The sequence below is a fragment of the Podarcis erhardii genome (assembly GCF_964252035.2).
Source record: "Podarcis erhardii genome assembly, chromosome: 9".
NCBI classification, from domain to species: domain Eukaryota; kingdom Metazoa; phylum Chordata; class Lepidosauria; order Squamata; family Lacertidae; genus Podarcis; species Podarcis erhardii.
This window is the reverse complement of record NC_138512.1, coordinates 19,347,522-19,369,827: the sequence shown is the minus strand read 5'-3', so window position 1 is coordinate 19,369,827 and position 22,306 is coordinate 19,347,522. Positions and strand designations below refer to the sequence as shown.

General features: G+C 43.7%; 2 protein-coding genes and 1 long non-coding RNA gene across 8 annotated transcripts in view; all 3 read left to right on the top strand.

Annotated features, from left to right (window-relative positions):
- SMIM14 (small integral membrane protein 14) overlaps positions 1-9,998 on the top strand; it is a 34,549-nt gene extending 24,551 nt beyond the window's left edge. For all 4 annotated transcript variants that reach the window (XM_081876038.1, XM_081876037.1, XM_081876039.1 and 1 more), the window contains 2 exons: positions 4,197-4,345; positions 5,687-9,998. In XM_081876038.1, coding sequence (XP_081732164.1) covers positions 4,197-4,345; positions 5,687-5,719 — 182 coding nt within the window. In that variant the 3' untranslated portion in view covers positions 5,720-9,998. The remainder of the gene's footprint in view (positions 1-4,196; positions 4,346-5,686) is intronic.
- The window catches only part of LOC309349733, an 87,632-nt gene that overhangs the window by 21,697 nt on the left and 43,629 nt on the right, over positions 1-22,306 (top strand). The gene's annotated exons all lie outside the window — the stretch shown is intronic.
- UGDH (UDP-glucose 6-dehydrogenase) overlaps positions 11,797-22,306 on the top strand; it is a 31,218-nt gene continuing 20,708 nt past the window's right edge. Inside the window, exons 1-2 of one of the 2 annotated variants that reach the window (XM_081875856.1) lie at positions 11,797-11,865; positions 18,523-18,691. In XM_081875856.1, the coding sequence (XP_081731982.1) occupies positions 18,530-18,691 (162 nt within the window). In that variant the 5' untranslated portion in view covers positions 11,797-11,865; positions 18,523-18,529. Of the gene's footprint in view, positions 11,866-11,893; positions 12,979-18,522; positions 18,692-22,306 lie in introns of those variants that run through there. The other variant, XM_081875855.1, reaches the window with a different exon arrangement.

The following is a 22,306-nucleotide window of genomic DNA, read 5'->3' as shown; positions in this document are numbered from 1 at the left end:
GTCAGTCTGACGTCTGTTCCATTGCTGCAGATGAATGAATCATTATGAAAACGATGACTTGAGAGGGGAACTCCCTGAATTTTGCACATTTGGAGTCTTTCTGTGGAAGTGTGAAACTCTTGGGTTTGGTCTTTGCATCCAGACAAAGTGAAACAGCACTCATTTGCTTTGAGATAATATAGGCTAGCAGTGCTTCCTGAACTTAAAAACTTAAAAAATGGTATTTTTGCAAGTAAAATTGGTGTTTAATGACACTGTTATGCCCATAAAGACTGGGAAAAAACCTTGCCAAAGCAGAAACTTGACGTAGAGACAGAGTAGCCCTTCTGGAGGCAGCTAATTCTGTTGTTGTCTCTGTCAGCTTTGATTGGCTCAAACACTGGCTCCCTCGGCCTGAAAATGAGATGAGTGTTGCAACCCCATAGTCACCTTTGACTGGACTTAACTATCCAGGGATATTTTATCTTACCTTTTTGGCACTGACCACTCTTCAAACTGGCTTAGCTTAAAACAAGTTGGTGGTCTTCTGTTTCTTCAGACCATACTTTTATTCTGTCTTATCACCAAGGCGTGTTGCTTCTCCCTTTGTAACACAGTGGAGAGCAACCTGGGGCCCAAGTGCAACGTGTAATTCCCCCCCACCCCTGCAGCTAATTTTGTGTGCCCTCCAACATTTGCTGTAGCTTCTCAATTTCTCCATTCTATCAGTTTCTTCCCTTTTTTTTTTTGTTTGTTTGTTTGTTTCCTCCTTCTCTTAGCTTTCAAAATTGTGCTTTCCCTCTTTCTATATAGTTTCAGAAAGGGCAGAATTTTATTTGATGAAAATGAATTGGGTGTGTACGTATATAGCTCACTAAAGTCAGAATGGAATTGCTGTCCAGAAAATAACCCCATCAAACCTAGCTCAGGGCTTACATCTGAGTAGACCTGCATAGGATTTCTAATCTGAGCTAGCCATGACGCAAGCTGAAGAAGGGCAGTCTTTGTTCTGGATTATTTAATACATAAAACTTTGTTCCTGCCCCTCATCAGCCCTCCTCTGTCCAGCATTGACATGTGTCCCACATGAGACTACCCCTGAGGGAATCCGACCCTCTCAGCAGGGGTCAGCAAACTTTTTCAGCAGGGGGCTGGTCCACTGTCCCTCAGACCTTGTGGGGGGCCAGACTATATTTTGGAAAACATAATAATGAATGAATTGCTATGCCCCACAAATAACCCAGAGATGCATTTTAAATAAAAGGACACATTCTACTCATGTAAAAACACGCTGATTCCTGGACCATCTGTGGGCTGGATTTAGAAGGTGATTGGGCCGGATCTGGCCCCCGGGCCTCAGTTTGCCTACCCATGCTCAGCAGCATAAAGATTCCCCATCCCTAATTTACAGCACAAGGATAGGGCCCTTCCTCTCTGCCCTGTTGGCAAAACCTCTGCATAAGATTGTGGTTATCATCATGATGTGAGCTGGGAACAAATAGTCCCCAGTCCAAATATCAGTTTAGCCGTGAACTTATTAGATGGCCTTCAGCAAGCTTCTAGCTCAGAGTTCTCATCTGCTGCATGAACAATATCCTGTCCTCTTTCAGCCATACTTTGAAAGCTGTTGTAAAGATAATTTACGAAAATGTTTAAGCATGCCACAAACGTTTCAAGCTTTTCCTATACCTTGGCAATTCTTACAATATGCTATATAATTATTAAGTATTAACTGTTTTCTCTTTAGTTTGATTACATTTTTAAATATGTATTATTGCAATACATTGAGGAAAGGAGTGGGTAGTCAGAGGCTTGGTGTATATTGAACAGAGCTATGTCACAGGAGGAGGAAGAAACCTTACTCCTGAGGTTTTAAAAATCTATCATTTTAATTGCTTCCAACTCTGAGCATATTTCCTGCTAGGCCTTCCCTCTCTGCCCCAGCCCCAAGGACACTGCTAATAACCTTTGCCCAAGGAAGCTGAAGGTCTCTTTCGCAGTTTGATGTTGAGAGGGATGTCATACAGGAGATTCCTTTGGCAGATATGCAGATAACTGATGAGCCCTGGAAAGAGGAGCTTCAAGTGTTGCCTTGAAGAGAACAGCTTCTTAAAGAGGTGGTCAGCTTATCTGTAAGATATTTGATGGATTTAAAACTCCACAGCAGCCCAGATATCTAGCTTTTGTCTCTCACAGGCCTGGTCGCATCAGTTGCTGCCAAAATGATGAGTGAAATGAGGCCTCCAGAAGTTTAGGGGGATATTGTTTTGTGGACTACAGAAGAAAAGCCGGGTGCTTATCAGCTTTCCTTTCTGAGAACTGAGACTACATGATACTGCTGCCTTCAATGTTCTTTAGCTTCTTATGGCAGCACTCTTCTGGCACCAAGCTCTGAGCCGAATTAGTTTTCTGTACTGCTGCAAGATTAACAGAGCAAGCCAAACTGTTTATCAAGCCAGACTGTGGGAGGTTTGGACTGAGTGGAGGCATCCCTTGCTCAGTAATCATGGCTGAGCAATCCTCCCGTTTTTATATTATTTTTATTTATTCATTAAATTTCTATAGCACCCTTCGTCCAAAGATCTCAGGGCAGTTCACAGTGTAAAATCACAAAATACATAATAAAAACAAGAACAAAGCAAACCAATAACCACCCCCTTGTGAACACATTTAAAAGGATATGGGATGTTCATCGGCCAAAGGCCTGGTTGAAGAGGAATGTTTTTGCCTGGCGCCTAAAGGTGTATAATGAAGGTGCCAGGCGAGTCTCCCTGGGGAGAGCATTCCACAAATGAGGAGCCATTGCAGAAAAGGCCTGTTCTTGTGTTGCCACCCTCCAGACCTCTCATTGAAGCAGCACATGAATAAGAGCCTCAGATGATCATCACAGGGTCTGGGTAGGTTCATATGGGGAGAGGTGGCTCTGGAAGTATTGCGGTCCTGAGCTGTTTAGGGCTTTATAGATCAAAACCAGTATTTTGAATTGGGCCATAATTGACAGCCAGTGCCGTTGGGCCAGGATCGGTGTAATATGCTCAAACTGTCTGGTCCTGGTGTGCAACCTGGCTGCCCATTTCTGAACTAGCAAGTTTCCGAACCAGCTTCAGAGGCAGCCCTATGTATAATGTAATCTAACCTACAGGTTACCAGAGCATAGACAACAGTAGTTAGGCTATCCCTATCCAAACCTGATGGAAGGCACTTTGCACCACTGAGGCACTGCTGCTGTGGATTTAATCAATTTGGTAGTAACTTTATTAAATAATAAACATATTAGACTACAATAGAGCCTCTACTTACGTCCCGCTCTACTTAGGCCTGTTCCAAGTCATGACCACGGCAAACCCGGAAGTAAACACCAGGTTTGCCGTGATTCACACACATGCAGAAGCGGCTGCTGCCATCTGCACATGCACAGAAGCGGGCTGCCGCCAAATGTGCCTGCGGACAATGGCGCTTCTACCAGAGACCTATTTTGCCGTAAGGACGGGCCTCCGGAATGGATTGTGGTCATGAGTAGAGGTTCCACTGTATTTGTATCTTTGCATAAATGTGTGTGTTCTGCATGTGTGACTATATCCATCAGGAGGAGGATATAGTGTGGAGGCCTCAATAGCTTCAGCCTTTTACCGCCACTACAAAATTTATATTGGTCAGTGGGTAGATGACGGCTTCTTGGTAACAATCAGCAATTATTCGCTCTTTACATTTTCAAAAATTGTGCTAATGTTAGGGACCCTTGTTGACCAGCGAGTAAAAGACACAGAGGGAAGAAAATAAATATGGAAGTGAGAATGCTGAGAGCACCCATCGGTTGGAAAGTTGTCAGATGACACCATAAACTTTCAGAGATGAGTACAGATGAAATAACTACCCCTGTGATCAGTTTAAAAGCGATTAAAGTTGAAGTGGAAAAGAAGCAGACAGTGTTTAAGAAATAGTCATCTATTTCTTGAGGTTAAGGCTTAACAGTGACTCACAGGGGACCGTGTTTGTTCAGTGACTCAGGAGGTGGAGCTACTTTTCTCTTTCCAAGCCAGTTAGCCCTTCAAGAGCTGAACTTGTCTGTTGAGCCTGAGATTCTACCTTATCTTGACCCTCTTGTTTCTCCCAAAATGCTGCGTAATCCCCATCTGGGTCCCCTTAATTGTAGTTAATTTTAAAAAGTGACTTGAAATTCTTCACTCTGCTTAATTCATGTGTTCTTTTCCTTCCAGTGCCAGGACCCAATCCATCTGCTGATAATGACATCAGCGTGACAATGATAATGGTGGGCTGGCTGGTTCTGGCACTGGTACTGTTCTTGATGAGACCTGCTAACCTAAGAAGACCTTTTACAGCTGAAAAACCATCCAGCCCACATAATGTGAGTATTCCGACGTTTTAGTTAACCTCCCTACATAATGTCAAACGACGAGGCAGGGAGAGGGGAATATGTGATGCAGAAGCCTGAGTTTCTCAAAGAAAAACCAAGACACAAATGCAATTCATATGTAACTTTTAGCAGATTGCGCTACACTGTGCCAGTAATGCATTCTTCTCATCCATTCTGACGTTGCTTTCCTGTTTACAAAACCGTTCATGTTGTGATCTGGTACAGTCCTAAATAAAAAGTACCTTAAAGCAGTGGTTTCAACCAATGGAAATCTGTAATGTTGTTACACACAGCAAATGCTCTCCCCTTTCATCCCGCACAACACACTAATACTGCACAGACTTCACGCACGACAGATTTATAAAACCTTTTGAACAATTTCCCCATGTTTGTTATACTTCTAGCACTTAATGCGCAAGATCGGTCACCCTTGTGTAGAGGAAGGAAAGGGAACAGAAAGAGGTCTGTGTATATTGTTTTTTGGGGGGGGGTTTAAGAGAGAGTATTGAAGATTCCCTGTTGTAGCTGGTATCAGGATCAGGCTGGAACTTGGGACGGTTTTGCATGGAACCGAGCCAGGGATAAGCTGACACTAAGACTACTAGCCTTCAGCGCAGGAGGGTCTGCCCTGCTAACTAGACAATGACAGATGCCCACTTCCTGGTTCTAATAAATTTTGTGGTCACTCTGGAAGCATCTTCTTGGTCTATCAAAGGGAGTGATATGGGGATCTCTATTCACTGCCAGGCCTGAAGACATCTCTGAATACTTCCAGTTCTAAGTAGCTCACTCAGCTAGAGTTCTGTCTGTCCTTGGCACTCCTGGTTCTGCCATTGCATTCCCTAATGGAAACAAACTCAAAAAGGTGTACGGCGAATCTTGAAATGGACATCTTATCTTATACACATTTCTTTCTTCTGTTCTAATCTTTCTTCTCTTTTGTACACATTCCTATTGCTCTAATGGCGGGCCCATAGAACAGGGACGTTTTGGTGGTGGCCTGCTGTTGTGGAATTCAGTCCCATGTGACATGAGGAAAGCTTCATCCCTTGATACTTTTAAATGGGCCTTGAAGACCCATCTTTTTGTCATGGCCTTCAGTGAGTAACTTGCAAGCAGTAGAACTAGCGCTGAGTTCTGGTTATGTATGTGTTTTAAGTTACATTGGGTTATTTGCGCTAGCTTTCAGTAGTTTTAAGTAGATGCTTTATATTTTATTGCCTATGTTTTAATTTGTATTATGTCATGCCCCTTTACATAGAATGTCTGTCTTGAAAACCAGGCTGCTATATGAAATTAAAATATATAAATCAGTGTTTTCTTGACACACAGGGGCAAGAACCACCAGCTCCACCTGTGGACTAGACCTTACTGGAGGAAGGTCTCAGCGACTGTAACCTTGCACGACCAAAAGAACGAACGTGACCAGAATACTTCTCTATGTCGCACACAATACAGTTCTGCTCCATACATTTAAAATTGTTTTGCACCCCCTCCTGTTATATTTGAATAAGTTAACATATGTGGCATTTTTGCTGATGTTCATTGGACTCTAGGCATTGCACTTTGCAATAATATCCGAAAGAAAATTAAAGCCTAGTTGTCATTTTTCAAACAAATTGTTCTTTTCCTGCAGTCCACCAATAATGTCTCCGTGATCTATGTACATTTATGGGGTGGAGGGAACTGCACAAAAGTTCCCATTGAATGTGCCATTATCTATAGAGTTGTTTTAGAACAGGGGTGGCTAATCTGTGCTCCTCTTAATATTGCTGGACTAAAACTCCCGTCATTTCCAATCAGCATGGCCAACGGTCAGGGATGGTGTAAATTATTGTCTGGCAACATCCAGCTGGCCACACGTTAGCCTCCCCAATTTAGAAAAACCCAAATTGTATCTCATCAATACAACTTTGGATTTACTCTGTGCCTGCGAACCAGAATTGTTTCACAGGGATTCTGTCTACTATTTATATCTGTGTTAGTGTTGTCCAAAGTAAATCCTCTAAAATAAGGCCAAATTAAATGTATTTATTGGAAGCAAGCAAATAAATTTAGTATTGTATTAAGATAACTAAAGAGTGCATAACTAAATGTTACATTTGAAACTAGGAATATTTACAAATACTATAATAAAAATAGTTACCTGTATACTTCTCTGTAGTGGATATTACAGTCCACAGCTACCTATATCCAGTTATTTTCTGTAAATGTAGGGCTCCAATGTGCACATGAAGCTGCTCTGGATTGTAAAGGTTTCCCATTCAGTTCAGTGGCAGGGCAGCAGCATGGTGTATGTAGGTAAAAATGATGCATTTGTAAGGATTTCTCCTGTCATTGAAGTTGTTAGAAGCCTTTGAAAGAAGGAAGCAGTCTATGCATATTGGACTGTTTGTGGAACTGTAGATCAGAACACCTCAATACATCTTACTCAAATACTGGGGGGGAAACAGTGACCAAATACAACAATCTTATTCTATTTTGAAGTCTATAGAACTAGATTTATCCTTGCTGCATCACTCCAATCTGCATTATTTATTTTCAGACGTTAACATTTTCATATTCTTAGAAACAGCATGCCAAAGCTGTGCCTCTAAGGCAAGAGTCCAGCTGCCATTTTTTTATGGATGGAATCAGCAAGCAGTAATGTAAAGACACCAAATGTTCACAGAAATAGAACAGATTGCTTGCAAATATTAAACGTAGTTTTAAGGACTGCCATTTGGATTTAAAATGTTTTATGCATAATGAATTACATTCTTTATGTTTAGCTTTCCCTTAGAGTGTGCGGAAGACAAAAAGGAGTCTTCAGGATCACTTGTGGGCATACCCTAAGACATCTTAAGAGACATCTTAAGTGTTGCTTAAATCCCCAGCAAGAGATATTCTGTATACCACAGAAACTAAAGTGGTAAGCTGAGGTGATAAAATTCTGGACTGTACCACTTGCAGTTGCAGATGTGTGGAAGGTGTCATACTTATGAATGCTAAAACCTTTCCTGCTTCAAATAAACTATTGCATTAGAGAAGGCCTCATGAAGCCTTTGTGTCTGATGGAATAGTTTACATCTTGCAGAGATCCCCTTCCTAGGTGCAGAAGCGTTCAAAAGCATGCGCCTCCCACCTGCAGTCTCAAGTGTACAGCCCAGAATTCTGCTATCTCAGTATGCAATGTGTAGAACAGCTTTAATGCTGAAAGCATCCTCAAATTTGGCTTCTTTGAACAGACTTTTCAATGAGACATAATTTATGGTTGCCAGAAATGAAATGTAGCAATTGTAATTTGCATTTTTCTTACGCATTCTCAATTACTTTACTTTATTCTTGGAATGACCAACAGGAAAATATAAGATGGCTTAGATGATTTGGTATGCATGTACTCGCAATTCCAGTTTAACTACTGGAAAGGAAAATACATATGCAATAAGTAATTTAAGAACATTATGCTGTTCAGTCCTCTGCATGTTTACTTGGAAGTCCTATTATGTTCAGTGGGGCTTGCATCTGAGTAAGTGTTCCTAAGACTGCAGCTGGGAGTGAAGCAAAACAACTCTGCCTGTTTTTCTTCCATCAGAGAACAAAAAGAACCCTTTTGTTTTAGATTGGCTATGAAGCTTCTTACTAACAATTTTTTAGCAATATTGCAGCAAAATAGCTTGCAATAATTTACAGAATCGTAGAGTTGGAAGGGACCATCATTCTAGTGCAACCCCTAGCAATGCAGCAATAATGGCCTAACTCTACAAACAAAACATTTCTTTGGTCCTATACTAAATTTGCATCAGTGACCCCTAAAATATGGATCTCGAACAAAAATATTTTTGAGGAAGATGCCTTATACTGGATTGGTCTATCTTCCTCGCTGTTGTCTACACTGACTGGCAGTGACACTCCCAGGAGACGTTCCCAGTATGGTGTAGTGGTTAAGAGCAGTGGACTCGCAATCTGGTGAACCGGGTTCGATTCCCCACTCCTCCACATGCAGCTGCTGGGTGACCTTGGGCTACTTACACTTCTCTGAAGTCTCTCAGCCTCACTCACCTCACAGAGTGTTTGTTGTGGGGGAGGAAGGGAAATGAGAATGTTAGCCACTTTGAGACTCCTTAGGGTAGTGATAAAGCAGGATATCAAATCCAAACTCTTCTTCTACTTGGAAATGCCAAGGATTTGTCTAGAACCTTCTGCATGCAAAGCAGATGCTTCAACACTGAGTTATGGCCCTTCTTGTCTCCTTTTATCTTGTTATGGGAAAAGCCATGGCAAATTTAAACCAATCTCATTGTGATTTACACTTCTACAGTAGAATAAATGTGCCTTAATAAGGGTCCTAAATTGTACCATGGTCAGTTTTTTTGTTTACAGGGGTGGGGGGGCTACTAGCAATTTTTTTCCACCCACCCCAGACAACGTATGATTATTAACATTCTTGCTAACTTAGGAGCAAGTGGAACAATCCGTACTGCACTTTAAGACAGTCTTTTGAGCATCAGAGAAGCTGTTCCAGATTGCTTAACTTGCAGCAAAACTGTGTTGCAGAAGATTCAAATAATGTTAAAAAAAATTGTGGTGGTGTTCATTACATTTAGCTTTGTCTATGATGGACCTGTTGCTTTTGGTCTGCATGGATCGGCATGCTATAGTACAGCTAGGCATTGGAAGCTAACTTCCAGACATGTTTGTGCACCCTTGCACTCGAGGATTGCCAGAACAGTTTGAAACCTCTGCTTTAAGATTTCAGATGGAGGGATGGTGGGGAAATAGGGGCTGTCAACCAACATCTAGTCCAGTGTAGTAGGGGAAATGGAAATATTCTGCTGAGAGGCCCAAACTGCATTCTCCCTCCTTTTCCAATACACTTACACTGGTGGTGGTTGAGGAAAGCAAGGTGTCCTTTAGTGCCTCCTTACCAGATTCACTTCTCATGAAGGACCTCATTCTTAGAACTTGTTCTTTGCATTAAGGGTTTAGTGATCAGATGGAGAGACACTGCACAGCCTGCTTGACGGGAAAGAGAAAGCAGGCTTGCAGTTTATGCTTTAGTTAACACACACACACATGCTTTGAATGCACAAGCTAGACATGGCATCAGGCTTTCTCACACTTAAAAAAAAGTTAATAGTAGCCACACAGGGCAGGGGAGTAGGGAAGAGATTGGGATTAGGACCATGGTACTGAGGACAGGATCACCTCCTTTTCTAATGGTGTTTCCTAATGAAAGTCACCACCACCTGCTAAACAGCTTCAGGGAGGGAGTTTTAATTGTAAGACTACCATGGGAGAAGAGGGCTATACCCCCATATATTCTACACTGCGGCCCTGATCAAATCCCATCCTACAGCTCCTATTAACTTGCTTCAAAACAAAGGGAAATCCTGATCACATAAATCTTCATTGACCCTAGATTCACATGTGCTTATAGAATATCAGCAGTTCACTTAGCCTTAATTTTCTGATGCAGACGTGAGTAATAATGTGACTTGTGTTTTTATAGTTTAGATTGGGAGGCTTTAAAATTGTTTGAATCATGCCAGACAAAAATCGTATCTGTGCCATTTGGGAATTTGCAGTTTTTAAACTAAGGTTTTTGCTTGTACTATGCACTTTTTAAAATGATCTAAATAAATAGTAACCATTAGTTACCCTCTGTGAATGTGTGGATTTTATACATGATCAGTTTCGGAGAGAAGTAACAATTTATCTAGTCGACTCTTTTAACTTAGGTTTTGTTTTGTTTTTTTACAGCTCCCTCCTCCATTCTTTTTCTCTTGGCTGCCCCATTTACATTTTTATGTTGCCATGATTTTTAGTTTTGGACCAAAGATCACAATTTTAAAAAGAACTGTTAAAAAATAAGGATAAACATCAGTCTAAAATGTATCATTTCTTGTTAGAATGGGAAACAAAAGACAAGCTAGTTAAAGCATCCAATAACACACTGGGCAATAATGTAGATACAGGACACAATATAGAACTGGACCTCTGGTAGAAACTTTGGAAAAGTGATATGAAATTTACTGTGTGTTATTCTCTGAAAGAGAACTATAGTGGTACCTTAGTTCCCGAATTTAATCCATTCCGGAAGTCCGTTCCGACTCCTGAAATGGTTCAAAAACCAAGGTGCGGCTTCCGATTGGCTGTAGGAGCTTCCTGTACTCAATCAGAAGCCATGTCAGACGTTTGGATTCAGAAAAACATTTGCAAACCAGAACACTCACTTCCAGGTTTGCGGCATTCAGGAGCCAAACCATTCAACTACCAAGGTACCACTGCATTTGAAAATGATTCCTAGATGGTATTTAACTCTCAGTAGGTTGGCTAAGATGTATACGTGTTGGAAATGTAAAGGAATGGGAGGTACCTTTTTTCATATGTGGTGGACATGCAGAAAGGTGAAAGAGTATTGGGAAATTATTTATGATGAACTGAAAAAAATGTTTAAATTTAGCTTCCCCAAAAACCCAGTCCTTTTTGTTGGGAATAACCCAAGTAGAAATTCCCAGGTGCCAGTAGTTTATTTATGTATGCAACAACAGCAGCCCATGTATTGTTGGCCCAAAAAGAGGACTGGCAACTTAAAGATGTTAGAATATGCAGAACTTGCACGTTTAACCCACAGATTAAGAGAGCAAGAAGAACATATACTCAAAGAAGAGTGGAAAATATTTATTGAATATATGGAAAATAATTGTAGACAGCTGAAAACGCTGGCAGCATTAAAATAAATCCAACAGAGTAAATAGTAACTGATGTAAAAGTTTGAAAATTGATTTGAATGGTCATAGTAAAATATACAGGGAACCATGGAAGGAGAAGCAAAGTCACTGGATGTTTCAGTTTGTAAAATGTTTAATTGGTTATGTAGCAAAATGAAAACTCAATATATATAATAAACAGGTTTATAAATAAAGTTAAGACACACACATCCCATCCCACAAATGTATGCCTCTTCAAGTTAGGCGTGAACTCTCCATTACATTTGTATATTTCCAATATTTCCAATTTTTTTGCTACTATAAAATACCGTGCCGAAATGTTTAAAGTCTCTGATGATCCTTTAGTCTTCCCGCCAGCATTGCCATCCTCTCCTGGCGCGCCTTTGGAGAACCACCGAATCGCACCCTATTCACGCCGCATATTCAAAGCCACTCCCCGCCCCGCCTCTCGCACGCTAAGAATTCTGGGAGCTGTAGTTTGCCAGGGGTGCTCCTAACTGGGGTGAGGCTCCCCTCACGGAACTACCAATTCCCAGTGAAGAGAGAGATGTGGTGGTCAAGGCACTCCGGCCCCAGCCTCTTTTATCAAAAAGTCGCTGCGTATCCCGCTTCCCTAAGCAACACCTAATAAAAGCCTCCATAAAAAAATTAAAATAAAATAAAAGCGAGTGGCGGCCGCAGATGGCTTCCTCCCCCCCCCGCCCCAAATGCTTTATTTTCCCCTCAAACGCGGCCTGTCTGGACGGAGGAACCGAGGCGCTCGCTCGCTCGGCCGTCCGGAGACGGAGAGCGCGTGAGGTAAACCCTGGCCAGGCCTGGGAAAAGCCACGTCGCTGAGGCGACGGGGCTAGGAAGATGGGCCGCGTAAGCGCTTCCCGTAGTCGCGGCCGCTTCAGGGCGCTCGCCTGGGGGTGCAGCGAGGATTTGAGGCCGAACTCCGGGGCGGCAGCGGCAGCAGCAAGGCCGAAGCGGCCCCGGAGGCCTTGCCTGACGCCACACCCAGCCCGCTTCCCTTAGCGCGGGAAGCCAGAGGCGACTAGGCCTCGGGCAGCAGCGTTTTCTTGGGCCTCTTCGCTGGGGGAGAAGGTAGAGGCCGGCTTGGGGGCCTCAGCCCAGCGTGACTGGGGAAACCTAGCCAAATGGGCGGGGTTTTAATTTCAATAATAAAAATATCAGCACCTTCGCCGGAGGAAGGAGGCGGAAGCGAGAGGCGGAATAAGAGACGCCGCTCGGTCCCCTCAAGATCCTTGAGGACACCTCGCTCTCCCAAACGATTCCCATCCGCATTTTATGCTTCCCCATAAATCTCCCCGCCTCTTCTCTCCGGTAGGAGCTGCTCTCCTCGGCCGCCTCCAAATACCTCCAGGCTCCAAAAATAAATCTCATTTCCCCTCACTGCCTCCTCCTTTCGTCCCCGATCCCTTGCATGGGCTTCTGCTTTTCCTCCTTCCGAGATCCAGGGATCCTTCGCCCCCCTGCGGATTTGTTCCAGTTCTCTCGCTCTTTTCCAGCCATCCCAGTACTGCTTTCCCAGTATCCCGCTTTCATTCATTCATCCATCCATCCTGCAAACTCCCAAACATGTCGGCGGATTCTTCCTTGGCTCTTCCGCAGCACGAGATCTCCTAGCTCGATCGCCGCCTTCCTTTTTCGCTCCTCCCGGCCAGATCTTCGCCATCCTCCCGCCCCCGGGCCCCACTTTTCCCTCCCACTGCCCGGGCGTGAAAGGGGAGGGATCCGCCGCTGCCCTCCGGGGGGGAAATAGAGGAAAGCGGCTCTTTAAAAGCGGGGCGGCGCCGGCGCCTGGGATCCACTCGCCTGCTCGATCCCTGCCTGGCCGCATCCGCTCCTGCTCCGTCCAGCTGCGGCACAGCCTCCTTCGCCTCCAAGGCACCCGGACCGCGGATCGCTGTACGTATTCCCTTCCCTCTTTAAAATGTTTGCGGACTTTCTCCTCTTCCCCACCCTCGCTTTTCCGGGGTTGCTTTCCCCCACTTGCACAGGATGAAACCCTTTCACCAAAGCCTTTTTCTTACCGGACAAAGGGATCGTTTGATTTTGCAGGAGGTTTAAGGGTGTGTATTGCCTTGGTTTCCGTGTATATTTCGCCTTTCGTTGATGTTAAATTTAATGGCTTTCCCTGGGAGCTTGCTGTTTAATCTAAGACATGCCAGAGATACTCCCTTTTCAGAAGAAGACTAAGGCTGCCTTTGTCAGGGCGTTTGAATGACTCTTGTGAGGGTTTTTTTTTTTTTCAACCGCTTTGCAATGCTGCTTCCTCTATCGGTGTGTGGTATCCCTACATGTACACACGCAGGAATTTAAGACTCCAAATAACTTGAGACTTCAGTTCTTCTGAAAGCAGTTATTTCAGAATTGCTCTGAAATGCTCTCATTGTCTCCTTACAGATGCTTGCATATAGATCTAGTGAGTCCGTTTTGGGGGTTTGTTTAAAACGGGGCTGCTCTTTAGAAGTATTCGAGAATAATTTATTTTGCACAAAGATCACTCCACAAGTTTGTGATCTGTATAAATTGATCTGGAATAACTACCACACCCACTTAATACTCTGTGTGCAGATTTAGTCTTCTGGAAGTCAATCAGGAGGCAATTTATATGTTGCCATTACTAATTTTTAACAACACATCCCATTTTACTATACTCATTACTGAAGTGTTCTTACTATAAATATTTACTTACATATGTATCCCACCTTTTCTCAAAGCTTCTCAGAACTGTACATGGAAGTTGCCATGTTTTATCCTTAAAACTACCCTGTTAAGCGAATTTGGCTGAGAGTGACTGACCTAGTGGACTTTGTGACTAGGCAAGCATTTGAAGCCAGGTTTCTCTAATCCAGCACTCTTACTAACTCAAGTTCATATTGTAGCAAATGCTTAAATAATTATAGTGGCTCCTGTTCTATTTCTGGGCCCAGAATATTGGTGCCAGTGTTACCTTCAGACTGAGGCCTTTGCGGTTTGGGACTGAGCTCCCTCTGGTACCTGAAAAGACATCTGCCTCCATATCATCCTGCCCTTTATGTTCAGATATTCTAACTTCCTCCAGGTACCCCCCCCCATATTCAATACAGGGGCTTCTCAGTGGTGGCACCAGACCTATGGAAGGCCCTTCCGAGAGAGGGGCACTAGGATGTGCCTGCTGGCTTTTGGCACCATTGAGGAATTTTGGACTGAGAGAGCAGCATTCCACTAGCATAGCAGTGATATATCTTGTCCCTATAATTGGTATAGGATTGCTCTGCCCATGTTATTTTGTTATGTAGAGTTAGCTCACTAGTTGGGCTCAGCCTCCTTTGCAATATAGGGAATAATAATTGACTTATCTTGAGATTGCTATAAGGATTACAGCTAGTCAACACATGTGAAATGCTTTGAACTCTTGAAATAATTATGCAAATGTTATTAGATAGATCCATAAACTATTAGCCATCATTGTTAGTATGGGCATTCCATACTTTTGAAGCTGCTTTCTCATGATTGGACTGGTAAAAAAGATAGAAGATTGTTCTTTTTACTGACGACATGTTTTCAATGAGTCTTTCACTGGAACATATGTTAGCATGCACGCGCGCGCACACACACACACACACACACACATATACAAATACCTTCTCCTGGTAGCATGAATAATTTGATCAACATAAGAATATAATATAAGAGCTGGATCAAATGTAAGACCAGCATCCTGTTCTCACATTGAATGACCAGATGTCCATGGAAAATCTGCAAATAGGACTTGATTGCAGCAGCCGTCCCCCCCACTTGTGATTCACAGTACAGTGGTACCTTGGTTCCCAAACTCAATCTGTTCTGGAAGTCCGTTCAACTTCCAAAACGTTCGCAAACCAAGGCGAACTTCTGATTGGCCCTGGAAACAATGCCAACAGCTGAAAAGGACATTTGGCTTCCAAAAAAGTTGGCAAACCAGAAGACTCACTTCCAGGTTTGTGACATTCAAGAGCCGATTTGTTTGTGAGCCAAGCCATTCAGGAACCAAGGTACCACTGTAATGGTATTCAGAGGCATCTTGCCTCTGATCCTTGAGGTAGTACATGGCCATCATGACTAGCAGCCATGATCTAGAAGAGGATAGTAATCCCTATCTTGCATGAAAAGGAGTTGAAGTGGTCTGCAGGAAGAAAACTAGAGCTGATGGAATTTCATTGGGGTAGATATGCTAAACCAATTTTTTTAGCCAGCAGTGGCGAAAAGCCTCTTGGTTTTAATGGAAGATGCATCTAGCTTGACTTGTAACTTCTGCCTATGTAAAATAGTGATAGACAAAGTATGGAAGCTGGGAGAGAAAGCCAATCAAACCAGCCCCAAAACAAATTGCCTGAAGAAGGAAAACTGAGAAATGTTGTAATTTGAACGGTTTGGGGCAGCTTCTGAGAAGCTAAGCCACAAGCAAGCACAAGGCAAACCAGTTCTTGAAATCCTCACATATTCAGTTGAGTGTCTCTTGCACAACAGACCCCTTTCCTCATTCCATCCAAGTTCAATGATTCATTTTCCTCTGCTGGGAAGGGAAAAGATCCTATTTCAGAGAGGCTTGTGTGTTTGCCAGTAGCTAATAACACTAATAACGGTTGACCTTTTACTTCTATTTTCCTTAAGAAAACTTGGTACAGTGGTGCCCCGCAAGACGAACGCCTTGCAAGACGGAAAACCCGCTAGACGAAAGGGTTTTCTGTTTTGGAGGCGCTTCGCAAAACGAATTTCCCTATGGGCTTGCTTCGCAAGACGAAATGTCTTGCGAGTTCCTGCGGGTTTTTCCCCCTTTTCCTAAGCCGCTAAGCCGCTTATCAGCTGATCCGCTAAAAGCCGCTAAACCGCTAATAGCACTAATCCGCTAAGCTGTCAATGGGCTTGCTTTGCAAGACGAAAAAACCGCTATACGAAGAGCCGCACAGAACGGATTAATTTCGTCTTGCGAGGCACCACTGTATCTCTCCTATGTCAATTTGCCTTTATCCACACAGTGCTTCATACGGTGCCTGAGATTCTGTTCTGTTCTTTTATTTTATTTATTGCATTTATATCCCGCCTTTCCCCCAAGAAGTTCAACGGTGTACATGGTTCCCTCATCTCAGTGGCGTAGCGTGGGGGGTGCAAGGGGTGCCAGCCGCACCGGGCGCAACATTTTTGGGGGCGCACTCGGAGCTCTCTGCCCCTACCTGGTCCTGGCTCACTCTCTCTCTCACAGTGCTGGCTGTGCGAATCTGATCCGAGCTGCCGGGTCGCCGCCCACTGTGGAGGGGGAGGGTGCCAGGCGTGCATTGCGGAGCGGAGAGAGAGCGAGGGAGGGACTATCTGGGGGAGGGAAAATGCAGCGGCCGCCCAGCGCAGAGCTGAGCGCAGGAGAGAACTACATCCGACCAGCCCAGTTTTGGAGGGAAGGTGTTAGTTGCGGCGGAGCCCTGGCGCCCCGGGAGGCTGGCCGGGCCGGTAATGGGGCTGGCCGGTGGCGCCGCTGCCATCCTGCGGACAAAAGGGCTGCCGCCCCCGGCCGAGCCCCCCCCCCCCGCGAAACCAGGAGCAGCTGTCTGGTGCTCGAGGGCTTCGCAGGCCCTTCATCTCCCCTCCATTGGCGCCTCAGCCCCCAGCCCTGCCTGCGCGGCTCCTGCGTCTGGGGGCGCGCTCGCGCGGATGGGGTGCCGCTCCCCGCTTGCAAATGGTGCCCGTAAAGTCACATCAGAGACGCCCCCGGGACCCAGTTGCTGCCTTCTTCCCCGCCATGTGATTAAGCCTCGCACTACTTTGTGGCAGTGGTGTAGCGTGGGGGGTGCAGGGGGGGCCGGCCGCACCGGCCGCAACATCTGGGGGTTAGGGTTAGGGGGCGCAAATCCACGGGTTAGGGGGCGCAAATTACTTGCCTTGCCCCGGGTGCTGACAACCCACGCTACGCCACTGCCTCATCTTCATTTAATCCTCACAACAGCCTTGTGAGAGGTAGGTTAGGCTGAGAGGTGGGTCACACAGTGAACTTCATGGCTAAGTGAGGATTTGAACCCTGGTCTCTTGGGTGGTAGTCTGACACTCAACCACACTGGCTCTTTTTATTTCTCTCTGTATGCCTGAAGAGCAACAATAACGTGTTGCTAATATCACTTCTTGAGAAAGGGGTTGAATGCTACTGTAATGTTCAGACCCTTTCTCCATACTCTTATCTTGAGCTGCCCATGTAAGCCTGCCTGGAGTTCTTCTGACATTCCCCTTGCAAGGTTTGTAACTCAGTCATCCTCCAGCAAGGCCTCTTGGGAGCATCAGCTGGTAATCCTATTTTGTGGCTACAATGCAGCTTTTGAATTTTTCTGTGAATATTGGCCCTTCACTCTAGCTGCTGGAGAAGCCTACAATGTTTATCCAGGGGAGGAGGACTCGCAATGTACCATACTGTGGCTCTTTGCAAAGGCTGGTTCTCATCTAACAGGCCTGCATTTTTTTAAAAAACCACTTGGTTAGCAAGAGACACAACCTCATTTGTGCCTCTCTTCCTCCTACCAGTTATACGCCTGCCAGATCTCTCTTAATTCTGAAAACTCTTTTCCTCAGTGATTGTGTCCAGGAGAGATGTTGGGATTCTGGGAGAGGGAAGAGGGTTAATATTGTGCCAGAGGGGCCCTCTCAGCACTTTGCATAGATGCCTACCTGTGCGTAGGTTTGGATTGCACTAATTTGGAGCCTACACAACTTGCACAAAGGCAAGAATAGAAATGTGATGACCAACACATGAATGTTGGGCGTGCTGGAGAGGCAGGGTCAGTTGGCATGATTGTGATACCCCACTTTTATAGGGAAAACCAGCATTTGCAAGGACCACGGAGTCAGAGACCAATGGTGCATTCAGACCCATCAGAATACTGACTGAGGACCACATGGGCAATTGCCATAGTGTTGCCTTGTTTCCCTGGCTGGGTAAGGGACAGTTTTATGACAGCTTGGGCGCCTTCATGCTCCTAGTCTACCATAAGAAAAAGATTAGGAGAGCAGTGTGCACAGAACTCTGCAGCTGCCATGGTGCAAGACTCGATTTCCCCAACATACAGTGCTCTTACAGCTGTGGGGTAGAGAAGCAGTATTTGTGAGCTATGTGGGTGAGGTAACCCCCACAATTACTTGCTTGTGAAGCTGTTTAACGCTTTTCTACACGGGAGACACTTGTGTTTTCACTTGGCCTTGCTAGAAAAATGTTGCTGTCTTCATAATGATTCACAGATGTTGTTAAATGTCTTGCTGAGTTGGCGTAAGCTGGGCTTTAAAACGCTTCCAAATGGAGACGGAGAATGTTTTATGCCATATTTACTGTGAATAAGTAGGAGCACTTAAGTATCCGAAAATGTTCCTTTTTAAATAAGAATGTGACTGGGTTTTAGAATTCACAGTAGTTTTAAACTGAACATTACCCACTTTTTTCTTCTTTCTCACCAGAACAATCATGTTTGAAATTAAGAAAATCTGCTGTATTGGTGCTGGTTATGTAGGTGGACCAACGTGTTCTGTCATTGCACATATGTGTCCAAAAATTAAGGTCACTGTTGTTGATGTCAACGAAGCTAGAATCAATGCATGGAATTCCGATACACTTCCAATTTATGAGGTAACTGGATTTTAATAATGCAGTTTTCCATTCTTACCTTACTATACTTGTCATGTCACATATCTTTTCTGGGCTGTATCTCATTGTTAGATGCCTCCCAAAATGTGTGCTTCCTTTGGGGGGGGGGCTATTGCTATTTCTTAATGCTATTGTCATTTTTAGCATGCGTATCCTACTCTTCCTCCAAGGAGTTCAGGGTGGCAAAAGACAGGGACATCCCATTTTACCTTCACAACAGTCAAGTGAGCTGGGTAGAATGGAACAATAGTGGCTGACCCACGGCCACTTAGTGAACTTCATGATGGAAGGGGAATTTAATAGTAATATAATAGCAAAAGATGCTTTTGAATTATGGTGCTGGAGGAGAATCTTGAGAGTCCCATGGACTGCAAGAAGATCAAACCTATTCATCCTTAAGGAAATCAGCCCTGAGTGCTCACTGGAAGGACAGATCCTGAAGCTGAGGCTCCAATATTTTGGCCACCTCATCAGAAGAGAAGACTCCCTGGAAAAGACCCTGATGTTGGGAAAGATGGAGGGCACAAGGAGAAGGGGACGACAGAGGCCGAGATGGTTGGATAGTGTTCGCCAAGCTACCAGCATGAGTTTGACCAAACTGCGGGAGGCAGTGGAAGACAGAAGTGCCTGGCGTGCTCTGGTCCATGGGGTCACGAAGAGTTGGAAACGACTAAACGACTAAACAACAACAACAATAGCAAAAGAGGAGGGCTTGACAATAGCCAAGCAGTGAGTCATAGGCAACACTTCCAAGAGCTTGAAATCATTTGTGCCCCTTTAAAGAGGTGCTTAACTTTGCGCTAGGAAACAGAGCACAACCAGCAACATATCACAGGATGAGTGTGGACTGCTCTCTTTTAGTTGCACAACTAGCAGGAGGGAAACATAATTAAAACTGCAGGTGTGGACGCAGACCTGGAATTCAAAGGAAAAACTCTGGCCTCTTTTTTATGTGTAAGAGTCATATAACACATCCACGTCATTGAAAGGGTTGAGTTCCTTGATGTGGCTTAGCTCCCCAAGCCAGAAAAGTAGCCATGTTTGTTTGTAGAAGGAACAAGAGACACTCAATCCTTTTCACTCTATGAGGCACAAAATTGATTTGAATGTTAATGGCTGAAAGTTGTTCCAAGTTTACAGGATTCTGCTTCAGGACAGGGCATTAGATCTGGTTATTTTCAGGCTTCCCTAAAGAACATAACATTTTACGAAAGATTATTCTTTTGCTAATTAGGGCCTGGGTTTGCCATTTGGTTATTTAAAATGAACATGCATTGCATATCCAGGAATTGCACAATTCTGTGAAGAGTCAGCACGTTATTTCTGACTGTAGAGCAGTGATTCAATTTTATCTACCTCACAAATGGTTTATTAATGGGAAACGTGTCTGTTTCAAGACATGGGGAAGTGGTTGCCACTGACATCAGAGCAGTGGTTAATGCTGTTTTAGGGTACACTGGCAGAAGCACAGCCATGTTTTTCAATAGAACATTGAATTATTGTTTCTGTTTAGAAAATTGCCGCAAATTGTGGCACAGAATTACACTAAATGACATGTTATTTTTAGTCAGTCTTCAAAAAGGGATGGGGCACTTAGAATTTTGAGTTCCTTAAAATTATTGAGATTTAAAGTGCTTCCTTATTTTTTGAATAGATGGCCTGATAGGGTTGCTATCAAGGTTGTTGAGCTTTTTTAAGGAAACTCTTGACATTGTTGAGCTTCTTTTTACAAAAACTTACCTAAAATCTAGGACAAAGCACCACCTTTGAAATCCCAGGGAAAACCAGACCTATGGCGGCCCTATGACCTGAATATGTTACTCTTAAAACAGCTGCTGGGGTTTATAGTTCAGGTTGCATCAAGGGTAAATAATGGCAAGTGGCCTTTGTTAATGCCCTGTTTCTCTGGATGAGTTAAATTTTAATCCAGAGTATAAAGTATATATACTGAGATGGATCAGTGGGAACTGGGTATGCTTCTTAATGTAGGTGAAAACACTACTTTGCATGATATGTTGAAAAGTGTAGCCAGTGTTGTCTTAGAAAAAGCACGCCTGTGCTGATAAATTGCTTACAAAAGGTGCATTAAAAATGTTCTAGAAATGAATTGGGTAATTGCTGCTCCAGCCTGACCTTGACAGTGACAAGCTCCCAAATTCAGATCCAGATCCCCACTGTTTTCAGAACTGACCTGATGACCAGGCAAGGACATTTCCACCAGGCCTGACCAATCCATAGTCTTCATACTGTTTGCCAATCACAATAGCTGATGTTGCACACTCATATTCCTTTCTGTGCCTGGAGAAGGTATGTGCAGGTCTTGCTAATTCCCTGACTTTCTTAGTTCAAGCTCTAAAGTTCCTGACTATCAAATAGCTATTGCATGAACAGGGAACCTCAAGGGCCTTAGGTGAGCTTATTACAGAGGTGGTTTTAGTGTAGCCCGACCAGTGTGGCTCATGAAAAGCAGGGAGTAAATTTTAGCGTTGCACAGGGCGCTGCTGAAATTTGAGAGCCCAAAGTCCGCTTATAATCCCTGTCTATTTACAGCTGAGGAAGAAAAATATCAGGCAAAGGTGTTGGATTTGAACAAGGGGAAATCTGAATTAAAATAATTACCCACACAGAAATAATTGCCCACACAGAAATCTCACTGGGTAATGCTAGACCAGTTACTATCTTCAGGTTAACCTACCTCATAAGATTATTGTGAAAATAAAACCATACCCTCCAAAATTTATCCAATAAAAACAGGGATGTCCTATTCAATAAGAATAATTTTATCATTTATACCCCACCCAACCACCCTGGACAGCTTCCAATATATATAAAAACATAATAAAACATTTAAACATTTTAAAAATAGAGTGGGTGAGGAGGTTCTTCTAGGATCAAGTTTGACCAGTTTCAGGCCTTAAGCAGTGAAAACTATTAATGCTTTTGTTATCCACTTTGCAATATATGTCACCTAATGCCTTCAGTTGTAAAATATTTTTTAAGCCAAACTACTTGCACTGATGATTTATTGTGCTGAAGTGTGGAGATTGCAAATGTCAATAAGTAACAGTAAAAAGAATGTTCAGAAATACTATTTGAGGTCCTTTATAGAACATTGTAAAAATCAGGTATGTGTGTGGTGCTTTTAGGGTTGCAGCCGATGCTAGTCCTACTCAGAGTAGATCCTGTAAAATTAATAGAACTAAGTTGGATACAATCTGGTATTCCTTACTGGCCAAAAAAATAAACCCCTCTGTTATTTGGAACAGATGTCCGTTAATGTTGGTATGACTTGGGCAAAAAAAGGAGGAAAGGTGTACTTCTTTAAGACATGGAATAACTATGGATGCATTGAGGAATGGCTTTTTTGCAGAAAGAAAATTGGCAAGTAAAGTCAGGATTGAAGAGTTAGCTGTGCAGAAAGATCAGGAACATATCCGTATTATGAGATTCTCTTAATGAAGCTGTCTCAATAGACTCACACATGTTAGGCACATTCGTAGCCTTCAAGAAGTTCAAAGTCTTATCCATTATCTGTTATGACTCCTCGATGGAACCCCTGATATAGAAAGACTGTGAAAAGGGCTTTCCCTCTTGCAC